The 18935-nt window shown below is 40.4% G+C and overlaps 2 protein-coding genes across 4 annotated transcripts; one reads left to right on the forward strand and one right to left on the reverse strand.

Annotated features, from left to right (window-relative positions):
• Window positions 1–1684: 1684 nt before the first annotated feature.
• On the forward strand, window positions 1685–10888 carry napbb (N-ethylmaleimide-sensitive factor attachment protein, beta b). Of its 2 annotated transcripts, XM_047388969.1 has the most exons (11): window positions 1685–1894; window positions 3551–3630; window positions 5238–5354; window positions 6260–6306; window positions 6684–6761; window positions 6869–6924; window positions 7755–7839; window positions 7924–8028; window positions 8110–8178; window positions 8260–8310; window positions 9833–10888. In XM_047388969.1, exons 1-11 carry the CDS (start codon window positions 1794–1796, stop codon window positions 9932–9934), a joined length of 891 nt encoding a protein of 296 aa, XP_047244925.1. In that variant the 5' UTR covers window positions 1685–1793; the 3' UTR covers window positions 9935–10888. The 2 variants fall into 2 exon arrangements, with proteins under 2 accessions (XP_047244925.1, XP_047244926.1); XM_047388970.1 differs by lacking the exons at window positions 1685–1894; window positions 3551–3630; window positions 6260–6306 and having other exon boundaries at window positions 5247–5354.
• A 1059-nt stretch (window positions 10889–11947) lies between these two features.
• On the reverse strand, window positions 11948–18722 carry gzf1 (GDNF-inducible zinc finger protein 1). Of its 2 annotated transcripts, XM_047388947.1 has the most exons (9): window positions 18476–18722; window positions 17293–17504; window positions 15480–16474; window positions 15209–15392; window positions 14952–15118; window positions 13689–13783; window positions 13435–13602; window positions 13187–13344; window positions 11948–13098 (listed from the first exon to the last, which is right to left on the reverse strand). In XM_047388947.1, the coding sequence occupies exons 3-9, from the start codon at window positions 16457–16459 to the stop codon at window positions 12382–12384; spliced, it is 2469 nt and encodes an 822-aa protein (XP_047244903.1). In that variant the 5' UTR covers window positions 16460–16474; window positions 17293–17504; window positions 18476–18722; the 3' UTR covers window positions 11948–12381. The 2 variants fall into 2 exon arrangements, with proteins under 2 accessions (XP_047244903.1, XP_047244904.1); XM_047388948.1 differs by lacking the exon at window positions 17293–17504.
• Between the last annotated feature and the right edge of the window lie 213 nt (window positions 18723–18935).

Genomic DNA, 18935 nt, shown 5'->3' on the forward strand with positions numbered 1-18935 from the left:
CATCAATAAAGGTGCAAAGATAATAGTGTCCACTAATGATAGGAGTGGGGATTTTTTTGCTTCTAAATCTAGCGTCCTTTTGCATTGACACACTGATGATAAAAAAAGTTGAATTGCTTCAATCAATAAAACTATGCACGTATGGTTTATGATCAAGTTTATCTTTGCTTAGAAGAGACACGATTACAGTCATCAGCAAAGTTGATGTGAAATTCACCACGACTAACAAAATTTCTTTCATTATTTAACAACATAAAAATTGAATAGCATCACAGCTGTGATAAGTGTGGTCTAGTCATTTGTTAATAATAAATAAATGTCAATAATAGCTAGGAGCACTGATGGTTTCAGGTCAGGGTTCATGTCAGGTGGTGACTGTCTGGGTGGCATCACCATGAACTTTGGCAGAGTTTTATTGTGTTCAGCTGTGCTCATCCTTTGATAAGGTTTTACAATTTAGATTAAGGTAAAGATTACTAACATATTCCCAAAGTCTCTTTATCAACACTATATTTCACTGTGAAGAACTAAAATCAAGTTTTGCTATGCTGTAAACATATCAGCACCACTTTAAGGACAGATTTAAACAGATTATATACTTTTGCTTGAATATTTCTCATGAATTACAACTTGATAGAAATCAGAATTTAATTAAATAAGTAATGTGAATATCCCTAGAACAGCTGAAACACAAAAATGTGCAAGGACAAGCGGGTATAGATAATGGGTGGATGGACAGATAAGATTATTGCTTTTAACAAGCTTCAACCCTAATCAGAACTATAAGTAAACTATGAAGAGAGTGGAGTGTTTAAAGTGTTTGGGTGGTTTATCCAGAATATTTTGTGTTGCTTTACTATATATTTTATTTTTATGCATTAATGTAACAAACATCCAAAAGGGGCTTCAATTTAGATCCCTTTATTAGGTCAGTTGCCAACTAGAGGTTAAATATGCATTTTCACACACACACAAAATAAATTAAATCCAACCAAGAGACTCATACTGAAAAGCAAGGTTCCACCATATGTACGTATTTTATTTATATCCAAATGATGACCTGTCTAGGCCTATTTGTGCAGTGTACGTGTAACCTCAAAACAGTAATGATGTAGGTTAATGAGAAGTAAAAGGGCACTTTTTAATCCAAATCAAAATTATTATCATTCAGAAAATCTGATGCCATTAGCTTTAACGCAGTCAGATATGGTGACTATCAAAAAATAAAAAATCGGCTAAACGCATCACGGGTCATCTCACAGCTGAATGTTCTCCTGCTGCTGAGTTTAATAAAAGCAGAGTTAAACAAATAACGTTGACTTCACTTCCCGAAAGTCACTACTGATGTTTTAGCGTCCTCTGCTGGCGAATAAACAACATGCAAAACCGCAAGTGGTGAGATTTTTTTTTTTATTCAGATATCCAGAAATGTTGCATTTATCTGTAGAGAAATTAGAAATAGACCGTTAATTTATACGGCTGAATGCAATTCATGCTACTCGTAAAAAAAAAAAAATCCCTACATTGGGAACTGCAGTGACATTTTACGTAACACGGGGCAATACAGAAAAAGGCTTCCTTTTTATTGGGAGTCGTAGTTTCTGTTACAATGACAGCAAGTGTTGTTGGGCTGTGAAAAAACTCAAGCTCCCATGATGCCCGTTTCCTAAAGCCACAAGCTGGGTTACGCCTACGCTAAATCGACTGTAATCCTTACTGTACACAACTGAATCCTCTGCGGGTATTTTTAATTCTTCCTGCGGCTGCAAGCTTTCTCCAAATACGCTAAAGAAATGGACAACTCCGGGAAAGAGAAGGAAGCTATTCAGCTAATGGCCGACGCTGACAAAAAAGTCAAGTCTTCCGGCTCCTTTTTGGGAGGGATGTTTGGAGGGTAAGACAGCACTGCACCAAAGACCAGCTAGCGACCGTCAAATGTCAGCAGCAAACTTGGCACGAAGCCCAGATGTACCTTTAACCTTCTGTAAGGCCAGGTTATAATATTAGCAGCGAAATATTGTACTAATTCATTTTAATATTCAACCAGGAAGATGAAACATGACACTAGTTGTAAAAAGCACTGTAAATCAGTGAGTTAAATGAGCTGTTATCAGTGTAAACAAAGCAGAAAAGCCAGAGTTTCCATTAGAGTCGGCTCAGCAGACTGTTCATGCAGCCTCAGAGGGTTACACTGTGCTATATTTCAGTTGCAATATTCTCTACTATTATCTATTATTTAAACAAGTTGTTTAAAAAAAACTAATAGATGACTGAAGTTCACTTTTAAGTAGCTTCTGGCTACATTATCAGTTATGTTTAAATAAAAATGCGTCTAAATGAGGAAAAAGTGTCCTAAATTTATATGAAAAAATCTGTTCCTGCGAAATGTAATCCGCAGATAATCGGACCTGTACTTCTGAGTAATTGATTTACCAAAATGTGTGTTAATCCCTAAAGGTGTTTTAGAGACTTAACTCTGCACAAGAGCAGATTCTCTTACAGATGTGTGTGTAATTGTTAAATGGTATAAAAACAAAACAATACCACGGTTTTTAAAGCGTTTTTAAAGAAACAAATTGATTTGCATTCATCCCCTTTACTCTAATACCCCTAAGGGCCACCAATTACCTTGAAAAGTCACCACACCATAGAGGTTAGGGGTAAAGTTGTGAAGAAATTTAAAGCAGGTTTAAGTTATGAAACGATACCTGAAGCAAAACTACAAAGAAATGACTACCATTTAAGCTGATAGGTCAGGTAAGAAGAGCCTTAATCAGAGAAGCAGACAAGATTCGTATAGTAACTGTGGAGGAGCTGCAGAGGTCAATTGATCAGGTGGGAGAATCTGTTGCAACAACTGTTAGTCTTACACTCCACAAATCTGGCCTTTGTGGAAGAGTGGCTAGAAGAAGTCATGTAGGATGTTCAGAAAGAAGGGTGCTCTATAAAATGTAACTTTTTGGCCTATATACAAAAACACTATGTGTGAGGGGAGACATAACGCTTCACCCTGAATGAAGCATCTCGACAGTGACGTACCAGAGAGGGAGCACAATGCTATGGGACTGCTGTCTACAGCAGGGCCAGGGAAGCTGGTCAGATTTGTTGGGAAAATGGATAAAGTTAAAGACAAGGCAATCCTGGAAGAAAACAGGTTAGAAGCTGACAACTTTGTGCTACTTTCTGTTGATCTTTCCCATAAATACCCAATGAAACATATTAAAGCTTGTGGTTCTAATTTGACAAAATATTTTAAAAAGTTCCGGTTGTATGGAGATGTTTGCAAGGTATTGTATTGTAGCTTTCATCTACCATAATGTTTGACTGCCTTAATACTCTCTTTGTAACCCTCTGCCTTGATTTAATGACCCGAGTGATTTTACAAGTACATAGACCTTCCCCGGGGCCAGGTTTGACAATATATTGCTTCTATAGAGGGGTGTAGACTATCTAAATACATTTCCAAACCTGAAATTGCTCCTCGCTGCCTGCATACAAATTGTAAGAATATTTACAACAAGAGTTTCCTTCTTATTTTTTATTTCCCTAGAGGACATCACAAAGTAGAGGAGGCATGTGAGATGTACTGCAGAGCTGCCAACATGTTCAAGATGGTCAAGAACTGGAGCGGTAAATGGATGTCCAAACCTAACAATTTTTACATTCTTTTGAATGGTGTGAGATCTCATTTTATATGCTATAATTATACACTGCTCCAAAAAATAAAGGGAACACTTAAACAACACAATATAACTCCAAGTAAATCAAACTTCTGTGAAATCAAACTGTCCTCTTAGGAAGCAACACTGATTGACAATCAATTTCACATGATGTTGTTCAAATGAAATAGACAACAGGGGGAAATCTTTGGTGATTAGCAAGACACTCAATAAAGGAGTGGTTCTGCAGGTGGGGACCACAGACCACTTCTCAGTACCTATGATTTCTGGCTGATGTTTTGGTCACTTTTGAATGTTGGTGGTGCTTTCACACTCGTGGTAGCATGAGACGGACTCTACAAACCTCACAAGTGGCTCAGGTAGTGCAGCTCATCCAGGATGGCACATCAATGCGAGCTGTGGCAAGAAGGTTTGCTGTGTCTGTCAGCATAGTGTCCAGAGCCTGGAGGCGCTACCAGGAGACAGGCCAGTACACCAGGAGACATGGAGGAGGCCGTAGGAGGGCAACAACCCAGCAGCAGGACCGCTACCTCCACCTTTGTGCAAGGAGGAACAGGAGGAGCACTGCCAGAGCCCTGCAAAATGACCTCCAGCAGGCCACTAATGTGCATGTGTCTGCACAAATGGTTAGACACCGACTCCATGAGGATGGTATGAGGGCCCGACGTCCACAAATGGGGGTTGTGGTCACAGCCCAACACCGTGCAGGACGCTTGGCATTTGCCAGAGAACACCAGGACTGGCAAATTCACCACTGGTGCCCTGTGCTCTTCACAGATGAAAGCAGGTTCACACTGAGCACATGTGACAGATGTGACAGAGTCTGGAGACACCGTAGAGAACGATCTGCTGCCTGCAACATCCTTCAGCATGACCAGTTTGGCAGTGGGTCAGTAATGGTGTGGGGTGGTATTTCTTTGGAGGGCCGCATGGCCCTCCATGTGCTCGCCAGAGGTAGTCTGACTGCCATTAGGTACCGAGATGAGATCCTCAGACCCCTTGTGAGACCATATGCTGGTGCGGTTGGCCCTGGGTTCCTCCTAATGCAGGACAATGCTAGACCTCATGTGGCTGGAGTGTGTCAGCAGTTCCTGCAAGATGAAGACATTGAAGCTATGGACTGGCCCGCCTGTTCCCCAGACCTGAATCTGATTGAGCACATCTGGGACATCATGTCTCGCTCCATCCACCAACGTCATGTTGCACCAGGAGTTGGTGGATGCTTTAGTCCAGGTCTGGGAGGAGATCCCTCAGGAGACCATCTGCTGTCTCATCAGGAGCATGCTCAGGCGTTGTAGGGATGTCATACAGGAACATGGAGGCCACACACAATACTGAGCCTCATTTTGACTTGTTTTAAGGACATCAAGTATTCAATGAGAATATCTCATTCAATCAGGTCTAGGATGTGTTATTTGAGTGTTCCCTTTAGTTTTTTGAGCAGTGTACATGTGGTATTCCTCTAGCTAAAAAATAAGAAACCACATGCCTAGGTCAAAGTGTAATTGAGTGCATCAGTTTGAACACATGTTTTTTTGCTCTTATTCTTTTTTTCAGCTGCTGGAAATGCTTTCTGCAAGGCTGCCCGTCTGCACATGCAGCTGCAGAACAAACATGACTGTGCCACCAGTTTTATTGATGCAGGAAATGCTTACAAGAAGTCTGACCCTAATGGTAAGACTGCATCGAGATGCAAATACATACAAATGTGGACATCGAGATAAACCTGCTAAAATTGACTGTTTTATCTATTCTGACTCTGCATCCCCATGATGAACTCTTACACTCTTTACATCATATCAAGATATAAAAACCTAACTTTTGTAGCGATAAATGCTATTAGTTTTTGTTATCCTGATGTTCTCATGTTGATATATCCAGATTTCCTCTCTAAAATAGTCAAAGGTTTTTCCCTGACTTGCATGTATTATTCCTTTTGTTTGTTTGCTTCATTATGGTCAAAATGAAACTAGTGAACGAAAAATATATTTTTAGAATGATGCTGGGGCTGATTTTGTTTATCTTCAACCCTTTGGCACATAACATCTGACAGAACAGGAGTGGAATGCAGTTAGAATATGTAAACAGTGGTTGTCTTCAGCTTCTTACAGAAGAACCTCATTGTTTGATCACTGCTTGGGATGGTAATAATGGTCTGTGAGCCCGAACTGGTGGACTCCAACCATTTTAGAGATGCTTTAGTAATTTATTTATTTTTTTTCAGCTCAATGAGCATCAGAGGTCCTTAGAAGTGTGCTCTGTTAATTTAATCGATTAAAAACCAACATTGATGTTGTGAAAAGTCCAAATGGACTTTGCAAACATTGGTTTTAATGTCACATTTATCTAAAATTGAAAATTCCAAATAATCATGATAATAATAATTATTATTTTGTGATAAAATTGTACATATTTCAAAACCAAAAGGGTAAGGAACCTCTAATTAATAATCAATATCTGATTCTCTATTATTCAACCCATTTCATTCATATGATATATTATTCCACATAGATACATTATCATTCAGAGTAAATAGCTAACGTCTAACTGTTCCCTCCTCTTTCCTCTGTGCTGCTAAGAGGCAATCAAGTGTTTAAATGCTGCCATCGATATATACACAGACATGGTAAGATGCACTTAGAATACGATCATCTGTGTTCTGCTTCATATCCATACATTTCCATACATTTGACATTTAGATCTCTGGATGTCAGGTGTAATTTCCTTTGAGTAAATAGTGCTGTACATGCAATCACCTGCAAGGTTACAGATATTTATACATAAAACCTTTTTCACAGTTTAATTATTTTCTGTGCCACAAATCAGGAAGTTATTGCTTTTGCTTTTAATTTCACAATGTGTGATGTTTTTAACTGCAAAGTCGCAGCCTACCACCTGATGGGGCCCTAAATTAAACATGGAACACAACATGTTTATTGATCTGTTTGCCGTCTGTTAATAGATCCAGTCAGTAATGATTTTTTTGTCCTCCTCTTCCTCCAGGGAAGATTTACCATTGCTGCCAAACATCACATCAGTATCGCAGAAGTCTATGAGTCTGAGCTGGTTGATATCGAAAAGGTAATACAGTCAGAGGCTGTGTGCAACCAGCCATTTTAATACTTTGGCTGTAAATGTTTTTATTTTAGCAAAATTTGTAAGATGTGTTATTTTTTTTTTCTGGAAAGGCTATTGCTCATTATGAACAAGCAGCAGACTACTACAAAGGAGAGGAGTCAAACAGGTACTGCTTCTTGTCATGGAACCTGTTTTAACCCTGCATTACGTTAATCCTGAATCCTTCAGTAAGACAGCATATACTCAGGATTTCTACGTAGTCTGGAAAAACAAGACATTTGATTTATTTTCCAGATCTGGATAAGTGGAACAAACAATAGAGTATGGAAAATATTTATATTTTATTAGTATCCCTATCCAATTCCCTGAAAGTGGCATCAATCTGTTAATTATCCATCCATCCATCCAGACTTTTGACACAACCCATGTGAAGGAACCCCGCATTTTTAAAAACAAAGACTACAATTTATAAGATTCTTCTGTCGATTTTGTTTTGTTTTTTCAAACATTGGTGCCTTAACATCTGTTGGGTGTTTGTTACAGTCATAAAAACATGAGATGAACAATCATTGGGATATGTTACTGAGTACAGCACCTCTCAGGCTGCTTCCATATTTCCTAGAACACCATGTTTGCTCTGGTTCATGGAAGGCTCGTATCTCGAGTTGACCTGGAACAGCATCGTGGAATTTACAGAGCAGACCCCTACAACCATAACAATGTCACCATTTTTAGTACCATTCATTGTTCCTTTGTTAGAACAGGGCAGCCTGACAGACTTTCTGTGTTCTGCTGAACATCTTCCAGCTCAGGGAGGAGATTGCAGCAGTTTTTCATTTTATTTACTTCAGCTTCCTTTGGTACATCTCCATTCCCTTTAGCTCTGGATAAAGTTTTAACCAAGCAGTCAACATAAACAACCGATTTTACTACCGTACATTCACAGGCTGTGTTATTATATAGACTTAATAATTTATTGGTGATGTCTCGCTTTAGTTCTGCAAACAAATGTCTGCTGAAAGTGGGATCTTACTGTGCTCAGCTGGAACAATACCAGAAGGCCATAGAGATCTATGAGCAGGTGTGTACTTCATATTCTTTGCTTACTTGTTGTCAACAACCCCTCATATTCTGATTCATCTTACATGATCTGACTGTTATCAAGGTTGGAGCTAACACGATGGACAACCCGCTGCTGAAATACAGCGCCAAAGAGTATTTTTTTAAAGCATCCCTGTGTCATTTCATTGTTGACGAGCTCAACGCCAAGGTTAGTCCAAACGTCTAACGTTGGGTAAGGATTTGGGTTTGTGCTGCTGAGGAGGACTTTTTAACATGTTCTGCTTAACAGATTGCTGTTGAAAAATATGAGGAGATGTTCCCTGCTTTCTCAGACTCCAGAGAATGCAAGTTGTTGAAGGTACCTGAGTTAACCACTGAAGGTTCCCCCTTGATCTGTTCTTTCTCTGACTGTAACTTACTCCTTTGTTTGTGTAAACAGAAACTTCTTGAGGCTCATGAGGAACAGAACAGTGAGGCCTTCACAGAAGCAGTAAGTCTTCTTATGCCCTATTTTAATCTGTTAAATACTGAGTTGCAAACGTATTCATGTCATGTTACAATCACAACCTCCAGTTTCAAGATATCAGTCCTGTATCAGATTTGTACATTTAGATGCTTACGTTTTGGCATTTATATTTGTAAAACTCAGTCACATGGGATGAAGACTGACTTGGCCATTCTAATAAGCTTTGATCTAAACCAGCTCTGGCTGTCTGTTTAGGATTGGGATCCAACTGGAAGGTGAACCTATATCCCAGTCTCAGGCCTTTTACACACGTAGCAGGGTATTCAAAAAATGAATATCTCTCCTACATCGTTTTTAAAAATATCGTACACACGAGAGGTTTTTCAGAAAAGTTTTCATCCAAACCACCCTGCTGAAATACGCCAGGAGGTTCGCTTGTGTGGACAGAAAAAGTTGTTTACTTCTTATAAACACAGTTTTAGAATATAAAGCTGATAAAACACAAGATAGTGTCGATTGGGAATCGTTCATCATTCATTTTTACTCCACTGTACGGCCGAGTCTATTAACAATGGTCGCACATTTGACGTCAGCGCCGCAATATTTGCACCGAACCGTAAAAGTCTGTTTGATCATGGACACACGCAGGCTTAAAAAGGGAGTTTTTATAAATCTCCACTTTCGTCGGAGTTTTCAGAATTATTCGTTTTTAGTGATATAAAACGGAGTTTGTGTTGATGAAAGGCCAAAACGCATAAAAAGTTATTCGTTTTCCCAGATATCCGCCTACGTGTGGACAAGCCCTCGGTCTTTTGCTGCTTCTAATAGGTTTTTTTCAAGGGTTGCCTTTTATTTCACTTCACATTAACTCTGACCAGTTTTCTTGTCCCTGCAGTAGAAAAGCACCCCCACAGCATGATGCTGCCACACAGCAAATGCATGCCACACCTTTCAGATTTTTATTTGTAAAATATTTGGATATAATGTTTTTAACGATTTCTTTCCATTACTCAGTTGTTGTTACTTTGTGTAGGCTTGTCACATAAAATCCCAATAGAATACATAGGTTTGTGGTTGTAACGTGACAACTAGGGCTGAAACAATCATATTAATCGTGATTAATCGATTATTGAAATAGTTGTTAACTAATTGAATAATTGAATAATTGTTAACTGGTGTATACAGACTCTAAACCATGCCATTTGCTGAAAGAACAACCCACTCAGAGCAGAAATTAGGCCAAAACTGTACAAAAATGTATACCTTTTGAGTTTAGGATGAAAACCTGTGTGTAAATATGCCCTGTCCAGAAGTCCTCAAGTAGCTTTAGTTTCACCTGGTTCAAATTCTGTAAAAATAAATCTGCTAATAAGAGCCTTTTGACTATCTGAATATTGTTCTGTTAATCAAAAAAAGAGTCAACAGATTAATCCTTCGCAAAATAATCGTTAGTTGCAGCCCTAGTGACGTGAACATTTTCAAGGGGTGGGAATACTTTTAGAAAGCACTGTAGCTCATTGTGTGACTCATGTCCACCTGTTTGCAGGTGAAGGAGTTTGACTCGATCTCCCGTCTGGACCAGTGGCACACCACCCTCCTATTGCGCATCAAAAAGACCATCCAGGGTGATGAAGGGGATCTGAAATGAAAGAAATCCATGGGTGGGAATGCAGCATGGAGGGAACAGTTTCATCACGCATGCTTTCACACACACGTGCACACAAACACACCTTGCAGTGCACTCTTTCACACTTCCCTCGCCATTGTCGCACCAGGAGGGGAGTGTTTGCTGACATTTTTCAACTTTTTTTCCCACTGCTCACTGTTGTAAGAAGCACTAGATTCTGTTTTTGTTACAAGCTTATCCAAACCCAGTCAGAATGTAAATCCTCTCGCCCTCACCTCTGATTAGAGGATTGCTGCACACCTTTTTCAGCTGAAATCCTCCCTGAGGGGTTTCAGAATCTAACGCTAGTGCTGACAGGAGGCTCTGCATGTTTTATACCTTTTATTAGTCAGACGCTTTGGGTTTTTTTTTTTTTTACTCAGTTCAATGTGTAAACCTGTTTTAGTTATGCAATGGGCCAGTTTGTTATGTTATGTTAGTTGAAACCGATAATGAAATCCATGCTCTCAGTATGTTTTTTTTTCCACCATATGGAGCGACTACTCTTGAAACGTGGCAACAATATGCACAAGTGTTGACTGTTATATATTTATATCTGAACAAATTAAATCATGATTTTATTACTTTTATTAAAACTCTAGGATGTGTTTGCTGTAAGATTTATGGTTTAAATGTAAAAAGCATTCCTTTTAATTAAAGAGAACTGACACGACGCCCTTTACTCTTTATTTCTAGGGCGGTAATCTTGGGTTATGTACGTTAAAAGTTGCTTGAATGTGTTTTTTGATGTAGTGCACCTTCCAAACAACCAGTTGCTTAGCATGTCATTGTGTGGTGTAGATTCACTAGTGTTAGCAACACCAAAGGTTTTACAAAAGGAATCAGAAACTCTGTACTCACCTTCCATTCAGAACAATGGGCCGTGGACATGAAATGTATGCCTGTTTAAATTAAAAATAAAAACAATAAATTCAATACTGGGGTGTTTGTGAGCTTGTGTGAAACTTTTTCTTTTTAATTTAAATTCCAAACCTGCAGCTCCCATCACTCCTGATATGCACTCTTGATCGCTGCGATCGTTGTATTAATTTTAAGCTTATCCATTCCAGAACCGGTTTTTATGTGACCCAAAGTGTGACCTCGGACAAACGGAGGCTTGCTAAGATGTCCAGGAACCATCAAGGCTTCAAGTCTGACATAAACTGGATGATGTTGGAACAACTGAGTCCCTGTCTGCAGTGAAATGAGTACATTAACATAGACGAAGGCGTCTTCTTTAAGCTTGACAGAAATTTCTCACTTTGACAAACCAAAGAACTGTTTCGTAGTTAGACTAGACAAATAATATGCGATATGGTCACAGTAACAAGTACAATATATGGATGGTGAGGCTTTCAAAACCAGAGAACACAGGAACCAACTGTCAAGCATGGTGGTGGTAGCATCATGCTAAGGGTATGTTTTGCAGTTAAGTGCATTCCAGATAATTGATGGGATATTGATGGAAAGCAAGCTTCTTCAACTTCAAGTCAACAGCTAGACGGTTGAAACGTCGACGCAATTAAGTGTTTCAACCAGAGAATGATCCCAAACACACATAAATGGTTTTAGAGATGAAGCAGAACGTCGTTTAGCTTCTGGAATGGCCCGGATCTCAAGCCCTCTGAAAATGTATGGGTTATGCTTAGGTCTGGGACACAATTTAAATGAGCTCCACCCATTCTGCTAAGAGGAGCAGCTTGTTGATGGCTACAATGGCATCTGGTTTCTCTTCAGCTCCTAAAAGGCTTTTATCCAAACTAGTGAGGGTGTACATATATCTGGAGCTTCTTTATATATTAAGTTGACCTTGTGTGAATTTTAAGAAATCCACAATAAATTCCTGTACACCCAATTTGTGCTTTTAAGTCATTAGTTATTTGTTGTATTGCCAGCCCAGCCCACCCACCATAAAGAACAGATCAAATACACAAATGCCCCAAATTAGAATGAGATATTAGAGGATGTAAACTGCAGGCAGTAAAGCACACAGAATCAGATTTGCCTGATAAATTTAATGGACACAGTAATCCTAATTCTCATGTATGCAGTAGTAATATACAAGTTAAAACCATGTTTTATAGCTAGTATAGTAATCACAACAAAATACAAGTCGATAGCATTTTGTTTTCAATGCAGTTCAATGTGACAGTTAAATGACAAACTCAGATCATATTTATGATTATTAAACACTGGCCTGAAAATCATGACTACGATTCATCAGATGGTTGCAAAACCTAAAAATGATGCATCAAGTAACAATAGATTGTTTGTACATAGTTCCATTTTGGTTGTTAGTGAAGATCTCTAAGGATCAGTGGAGAGGAAGAGAAGAAGCAATGTTAGCTGCACCGTTTTACCTGTCATTGATGCTGTGTGAACAGCGATGTGCCACAAAAACCTTGATCAGAAAGTCGAGAAAGTTTCTTCTACACTTCATTTTGATCTTTGGTGGTTTCTGCTTCATCTGCTCTCTGCTCCGTTCTACAAACCTCATCCCCAACGATCACAGTCTCTATGTCGGGGTGTAATGTATCAGTCCCGGAGAGGGAAGCTGGAGCAAAAACGGTCTGTGTGGCAGCTGCTTCAAGCAAAGATGTTGCAGAGACAGTTGAGATGTCTGACACTGAAGCCAACAAGGTCTCAGAAACAGGGACAGAGAGGGTGGGAACAGACAGAGAGCTGGAAGGACCCTCAGAGGTCAGCGCCTGAGCTACTGATACTGGTATAGAAAAGGGGACTGCGATGGCCGAACCATCTAATGAAATAGCGCCTGTGCTGCTGGTGGCCACGATGGGCTGAATCTGCGTCCCAGGTGGGACCTCAGTGTGGATAACTGCAATAGCGCCGACACCCCCGTGGCTAACCAGAGCGATGGTTCCGTGACTGGCCCAGTCAGCTGGGAGAGTAACCGTCTCAGATGGAATCACCACTGTTTCTGTGCTGGTTTTGCTTGCATCATTAGCAGAACTTGGAATCACAGTCCCAGCACCTGCAGAACTAGAACTTTTGGTAGTTGTGCTCAATTTTTCCTCGGTCCCTCCCTTTTCTGTCTTTTCTTTTGTAGGAGACTTGGGCTTCTTCTCCTCCACGTTTCCCTCCAGGACAACCAGGTAGGTTTTCCACGGAGTATCCGAACCATGGATCTGTTTAAACAACCCCAATAAAACAATGAATGTTCCTTTTCTTAAACAGATACTTTATTTGGCATTTTGGGAGAGAATCCCTACTCACCATGGTGTGCCTGCGCAGGGTGGATTTGTCAGTGAAGGTGCGTTTACAGAGCCCACACATGTAGGGCTTCTCTCCTGTATGAATCCGCTGGTGCCTCTGGAGCGCATTGAGCTGGGTGAAGTGTTTATCACAGACTTTACAGCTGTACGGACGCTCACCTAAGCAGCAAATTCAATAAAAATAAATAAATAAAAATCAGAGTGCACAAAAACAACTGCTTATACTAAAATGTGCGTAAATAACATTACCCGTATGAATTTTTAAATGCTGATTGAGAGAGTTCCTCTGGGCGAAGCCTCTACCACAGTGCTCACACTTGTATGGCTTAGAGCCTGTGTGGATGTTGGAATGATGCCTCAGGTACTCTTTGGACGCGAAGCTTTTCCCACAGGACTCGCACATGAAAGGTTTTTCTCCTAAACCAATAGAGTTTGGTTAGTCGGCTGTCTTTGTTCAAACTCATTTTGAATAAGGTTTAAACCAGGAAACATGGTTGTTTTACCCGTGTGTGACCTCTTATGATAAGCCAGCATATGCTTCTGAGAGAACCGGGCGTCACACTGATCACATGCAAATGGCTTCTCTCCTGTGTGAGTCCTACACACATATAAACACACTTATTATTATACTTATTATTATTTATATACGCACGTGCCATAGTATAAAATAAAAACAACCAACAGTGGTTACATCCTGTAGTGCCTTGCAAAACTAATCTGATGCCCTAAATCAAAACCTTGGAGAAAGATCTTTACACTTTTTTACTCTCAACAGATTACTCACAATCAGAGTTAGGGCTGGACTTTGACTGGGCCATTCTAACACATGAATATGCTTTGATCTGAACAGTTCTATTCTAGCTCTGTATTTAGGAACTGTGAGAAACAGGTTTCCTTCCAGGATTGCCCTGTATATAGCTCCATTCATCTTCACCTCAATGATCAGTTTCCCTGTCCCTGAAGAACATCCCCACAGCATGATACTGCCACTACCATGTTTTGTCATGGCGACAGGAAACCATGGCTCAGGAATGTTCTCTTTCATGGGTGTGCTGTGTCCCACATGACTTGTAACAAACAAACTTTTCTCATGGCTTTCTTCATGCCATATTTCCATTAAAGGCCAGATTTAGGGAGGGCAAAACTAATAGTTGACCTATCAACAGATTCTCCCACCTGAGCAGCTGATCTGTGCAGCTCATCCAGAGCAACCACAGGCCTCCTGGCAGCTTCCATAATTAATGTTCTCCCTCCTTGGCCTGTCCATTTAGATAAATGGATATGGCTTGGTAGAAATGACGCAGTACATTTGAACAGTCCTCTGTGAGCTGTGAGTGGTTTTTCTTCTCTATACCTTTCTCCCTGTCTCTGCTGTGCTCCTTGGTGTTCATGCTTCATGCTGCTGTTTGTTCCCTCGTGGTTTCTAACAAGCCTATGAGTCCTTTAGAGAATGGCTGTATTTATGCTGAGATTAAGTTACCCATAGTTGGGCTCCATTTACTAATGAGGTGACTTCTGAAGGCATTTGGCTTCTCTTTGAATTTGCTTTGGGGGTATGTAAAGGGGGCTGAAGTAGGTGCTACTTTGTGTAGGGTCCATCACATAAAATCAGAATAAAATACATAAGATTGCAGTTGTAACAAGACAAAATGTGGAAACGTTGAAATATCGGCAAGGATCTTTAAATTACAAAGCAAAGATATACAGAAACGGCATCTTTAGGCTAAAATCCCACATAAGAGCTGAACAAAGCTCAAACCTGCTACCTGTGGTGCATCTTGAGGGCAGAGTTCTGTGTAAACCTGGCCCCGCAGACGGTGCACTCATACGGCTTCATGCCCGTGTGCGTCCTCTCGTGCAGCAACAAGGCGGCTTTGGAGCTGAGGGACTTCCCACATTCGGAGCACACGTGCCTCATATTTCTTTCATGTACCTGAGATGCAGCAGGGATGTTCAGCTGTTCACGCAGACAACCTCGTGACTTTCAGAAAAACAGGGTGTGATGGGTTTCCTAACTCCTCACCTGTCTTTTGTGGCGCACGACATCCTTCTTCCGTTTGAAGGTCTTCGTGCAGGAATCGCAGGCGAAAAGCCTCTCGTTGCTGTGCACATGCTTCTCGTGGATCTTCAGATTGCTGCCGTTTGCGAAGGTCTGCATGCACGTCTCACAGCGGTGGATGACGTGTGCTTTCACACCGTGGTACGTGCTGGGCAAGAGAACAACTTAACTTGTCATCTACACCATGAGGAACCTTAGCGACAGTTAATAAAACACAGGAGAACTATCAAGTTACCTGATGTGCTTCAAGTAGCTCTTCTCATAATGAAAAGTCCGCTGGCACTTGTTACAGCTGAACTGGGCCTTGGAGAGCCTTTTAACATTCTCTTCAAACTCTCCTTCCTCATCTTCGTCGTCATCCTCCTCCTCCTCCATAAATAACGGATCTTGAGGATCATTACTCTGTGCATCTTCTTCAAAGTCCCAATCATGCAATTCATCAGAGGCTCCGCCCTGAACATTGTCTTGCACCTCATTCTCCTCGTTTATGTCTTCTTCATTCTCTGGTCCGGATTCTTCTTCAATTCTTTCCTCAGACTCATTCGTTTGGTTTTTATCCTTGGGATCCTCTTTCGAAGAGTAACGCAAGCGCCTCTGGAGCACTTTACGGCCCGCCAGCTTCAGTTTCAGCTTTCTTCCTTGCTTTGTTGTTTTCCTTTGAACAGTTTTTACCTTTTTTTTACCGTCTTGTTTCTCAGGGCTCGGTGGAGAGAGCTGACGCTTCAGATGTTGCGTCTTTGCTTCAACTTTCTCTTTCTCAGCACCATGTAATTCACCTCCATCTTTGACTTTGGAGCCACAGGTTTTCCTTTTGGGCCTTTCCAGAACTCCAGCACTCAAGGCATCACTGCAAACCACCGACAAACTCTCACAATTTAATAATCGCGCCACTTCTTGAACGTCGCCAATCTTGTTCCTGGCGACCTCTATTTTACCAGTGTAGACAAACTCCAGATACTTCGAGAAATCGCTCGAGCGCATGTTTGAGAGCAGCAACTTAGCTTGGTTTGCATCCTGAGACAGGAGAATCTTCTGGAAGTATCCACTGGACGCAGCCAGAATCAGCTGGTGGGCCTGAAACTCCTCCACATCTCCCAGGTAGTCCACCTGCACCGTTATGTCACACAGTTGTCCCTGCATCCTCATGTGATGCAGGGAAGCCAGAAGGTTTTCATGGTGGGACTTTGAGGTGAGCTGGATCACTTTGATCCCCATTTATCGCTCCTGGTGCTGAACAGAGACCCGGAAAAATTGAAAACACAAACAGATGACATGTAGTTACTGTAAAGGTGTTCTATCAGATCTGATGTATGTCCCCCAATGGGTCATTATGGCAGTGACCTGATTGGGGGCTTCTGCAGCGAGTATTTTCTCTGCAATGTTTGCACTTAATTTGAAATTTCTTCAGCTTGAAAGACAATATGAAAAATAGTAGAGCCAAACTTTCAAGTGATTTATCAGGGGAATGAGGACAATCATATTCGGTCGGTTTTGGGGAAACGGCCGTGATGTCAAAGCATTAAAATAATAGGGAGATTTTTTTTTTAGGGGCATCATCTTCCACACATCATCTAATTTAAATGTTAAACAGCACTGTTGAAATGTTCTGAGTCCCTTATTTCTCTACATTTGCTTTCGATGAATCAGACTTTAGCTCAGTGAAAATAGTAATGAGCAATTATCATTTACACTTTTTAAAAGAACATCAAAGTTTTTCTCGTGACATGAGCTGTTATTTACTCTTTCGATAGACCACATAATACTGATCCAGAGCTATAAACAACTTTATGAAAAAATAAACTGGATTATTACTTTAACGGTCTGGTTTAAATAGTTAATATCCCTATAAATCCATATGTATTCAGACCCCTTTCCCCTGACACCACTAATTACAACTCTGTTCAACTAACTGCATGTAAAAGTCACCTCAATAGAAAACAGAGTCCACTTGTACAGAATCTACTCTCAGTATTAATCCAGCTGTTCTGTAAAGGACTTGTTTTTATTTTTTTTATTTTAGAGAATAGAAAATATCACCCTGAACACACCATCCTGATGGTTAAACATGGCCTCATGCTGAGGGGTTGCTTTGCTGTAGCAGGGATCAGAAAGCCGGTCCAGAGTTGGTGGATCGATGGATGGAGGAAAATTCAGGGCAAGAAAGCAAGATGACCTAAATGCAGTTTGGAATCTGTGGCGAGTCTTACAGATTGCTGTTGACAGATGCTCTTCGTCTCTCTATGACTGAGCTTGAGATAATCTTGCAAAAACAAAACAAAAAAACATTTCAGTGTCTTGATGTGCAACGCTAGAGAAATACCCCACAAGACCTGCAGGTGAAATTAAAGTGAACATTGGTTCAACAAAGTATTGACTAAATATAAATGCTTGTCACACTTTTCTGACTTTTATTTGTAAAAAAAGACCATGCATCATTTTTCTTACACATTTGCCTCGCAATTACAGACTACCTTGAGTTAATCTACCGCATAAAATGTATATAAAATAAGTTGAAGAGTAGGGTTGTGATATAGCAAGATGTGAAAATAAATCTAAAGGGTATGAATACTTTGTAAGGCATTATATCTTTCGGGTTCTGTTTGGTCTTTTTGCTATTTGTTACAGACACAAATTTTAAATTGATCATGCTTGATGCACCATTTCTTTAGTCTTGAACTCTTCCACTTTTTAAATGTTTATGCACACATTGCATACCATACTGTAAAACACAAAAAACAAATGGAAAGACACATACACTCCAAAGAAAAACTTTGAAATCAGACTCATTCGAAGGATGGCACATTTTAAGGATGGTTTAATTACTTTTGCACATCCTTTTACATGTACAACATAGACCCGGTTAGGCAACAGTCTTGCCTTAAAGTGTAAAAGGTTACCTAATATTTCATTAAACTCAGATGCTTATTGAGCGACCTCAGCTGACATGTCGTTTCTCACGCTGTAAGATGCATCTTCACAAGAGAAAACATTAATTTCCCTCATAATCCACTCTGAGTTGACACCATTGACTGCTGCTCAAAGTAAATGCTAGCACTAGCATCGCAGAGAGAGGGTAAGGTGGCTACATTGGATCTAAAGCTAACACTCGGCACCAAATGAGTTTATATGTAGGCTGTTGCACAAACTGATTCTACAGTACATTGCTCGCAGAGTGCAGCAGTGACCGTGTGGCAGCCAGCTAACCATCCAACATGAGTTAAGTTTTCTTACCGTAAGCTCGGTAAAATGGCAGCCCTTCACTTCCACAGCGGAAGGCACTTCCTGCTGAAGTCCTTCACAAAGACCGGTCCAGGCTTTTCACAGCAGTGACATCCGGTGACATAGTCGCTGGTTTTGAATTTCTCCTTCGTTTACGATGTCGTTTAAGCCGTGAAATACAGAGTGTAAAAGCTTACTTTGTTTGATTTTTAAAAAAGCTATCGACTATCATAGCGTTATGTAACCGAATTAAAATGAGCGCATTTAATATTGCGCTCTAGTTATTTTGCATGTAGCTACTCGGTGCTACTGCGCATCATCTTCATTTGCAGAAATGTGGTATTTATTTCAGGTGGTTGCATTTTTTAAGTACTAATCACGGTTATGCGTGCCATTGGGAGAGAAAAAATGGCTGTTACGGTAGCTGCTTTAAGAAAAATCTACGAATAAAGTAATATTACCGTAACGTTCA

The sequence above is a fragment of the Girardinichthys multiradiatus genome, chromosome 15, assembly GCF_021462225.1.
Source record: "Girardinichthys multiradiatus isolate DD_20200921_A chromosome 15, DD_fGirMul_XY1, whole genome shotgun sequence".
NCBI lineage: Eukaryota > Metazoa > Chordata > Actinopteri > Cyprinodontiformes > Goodeidae > Girardinichthys > Girardinichthys multiradiatus.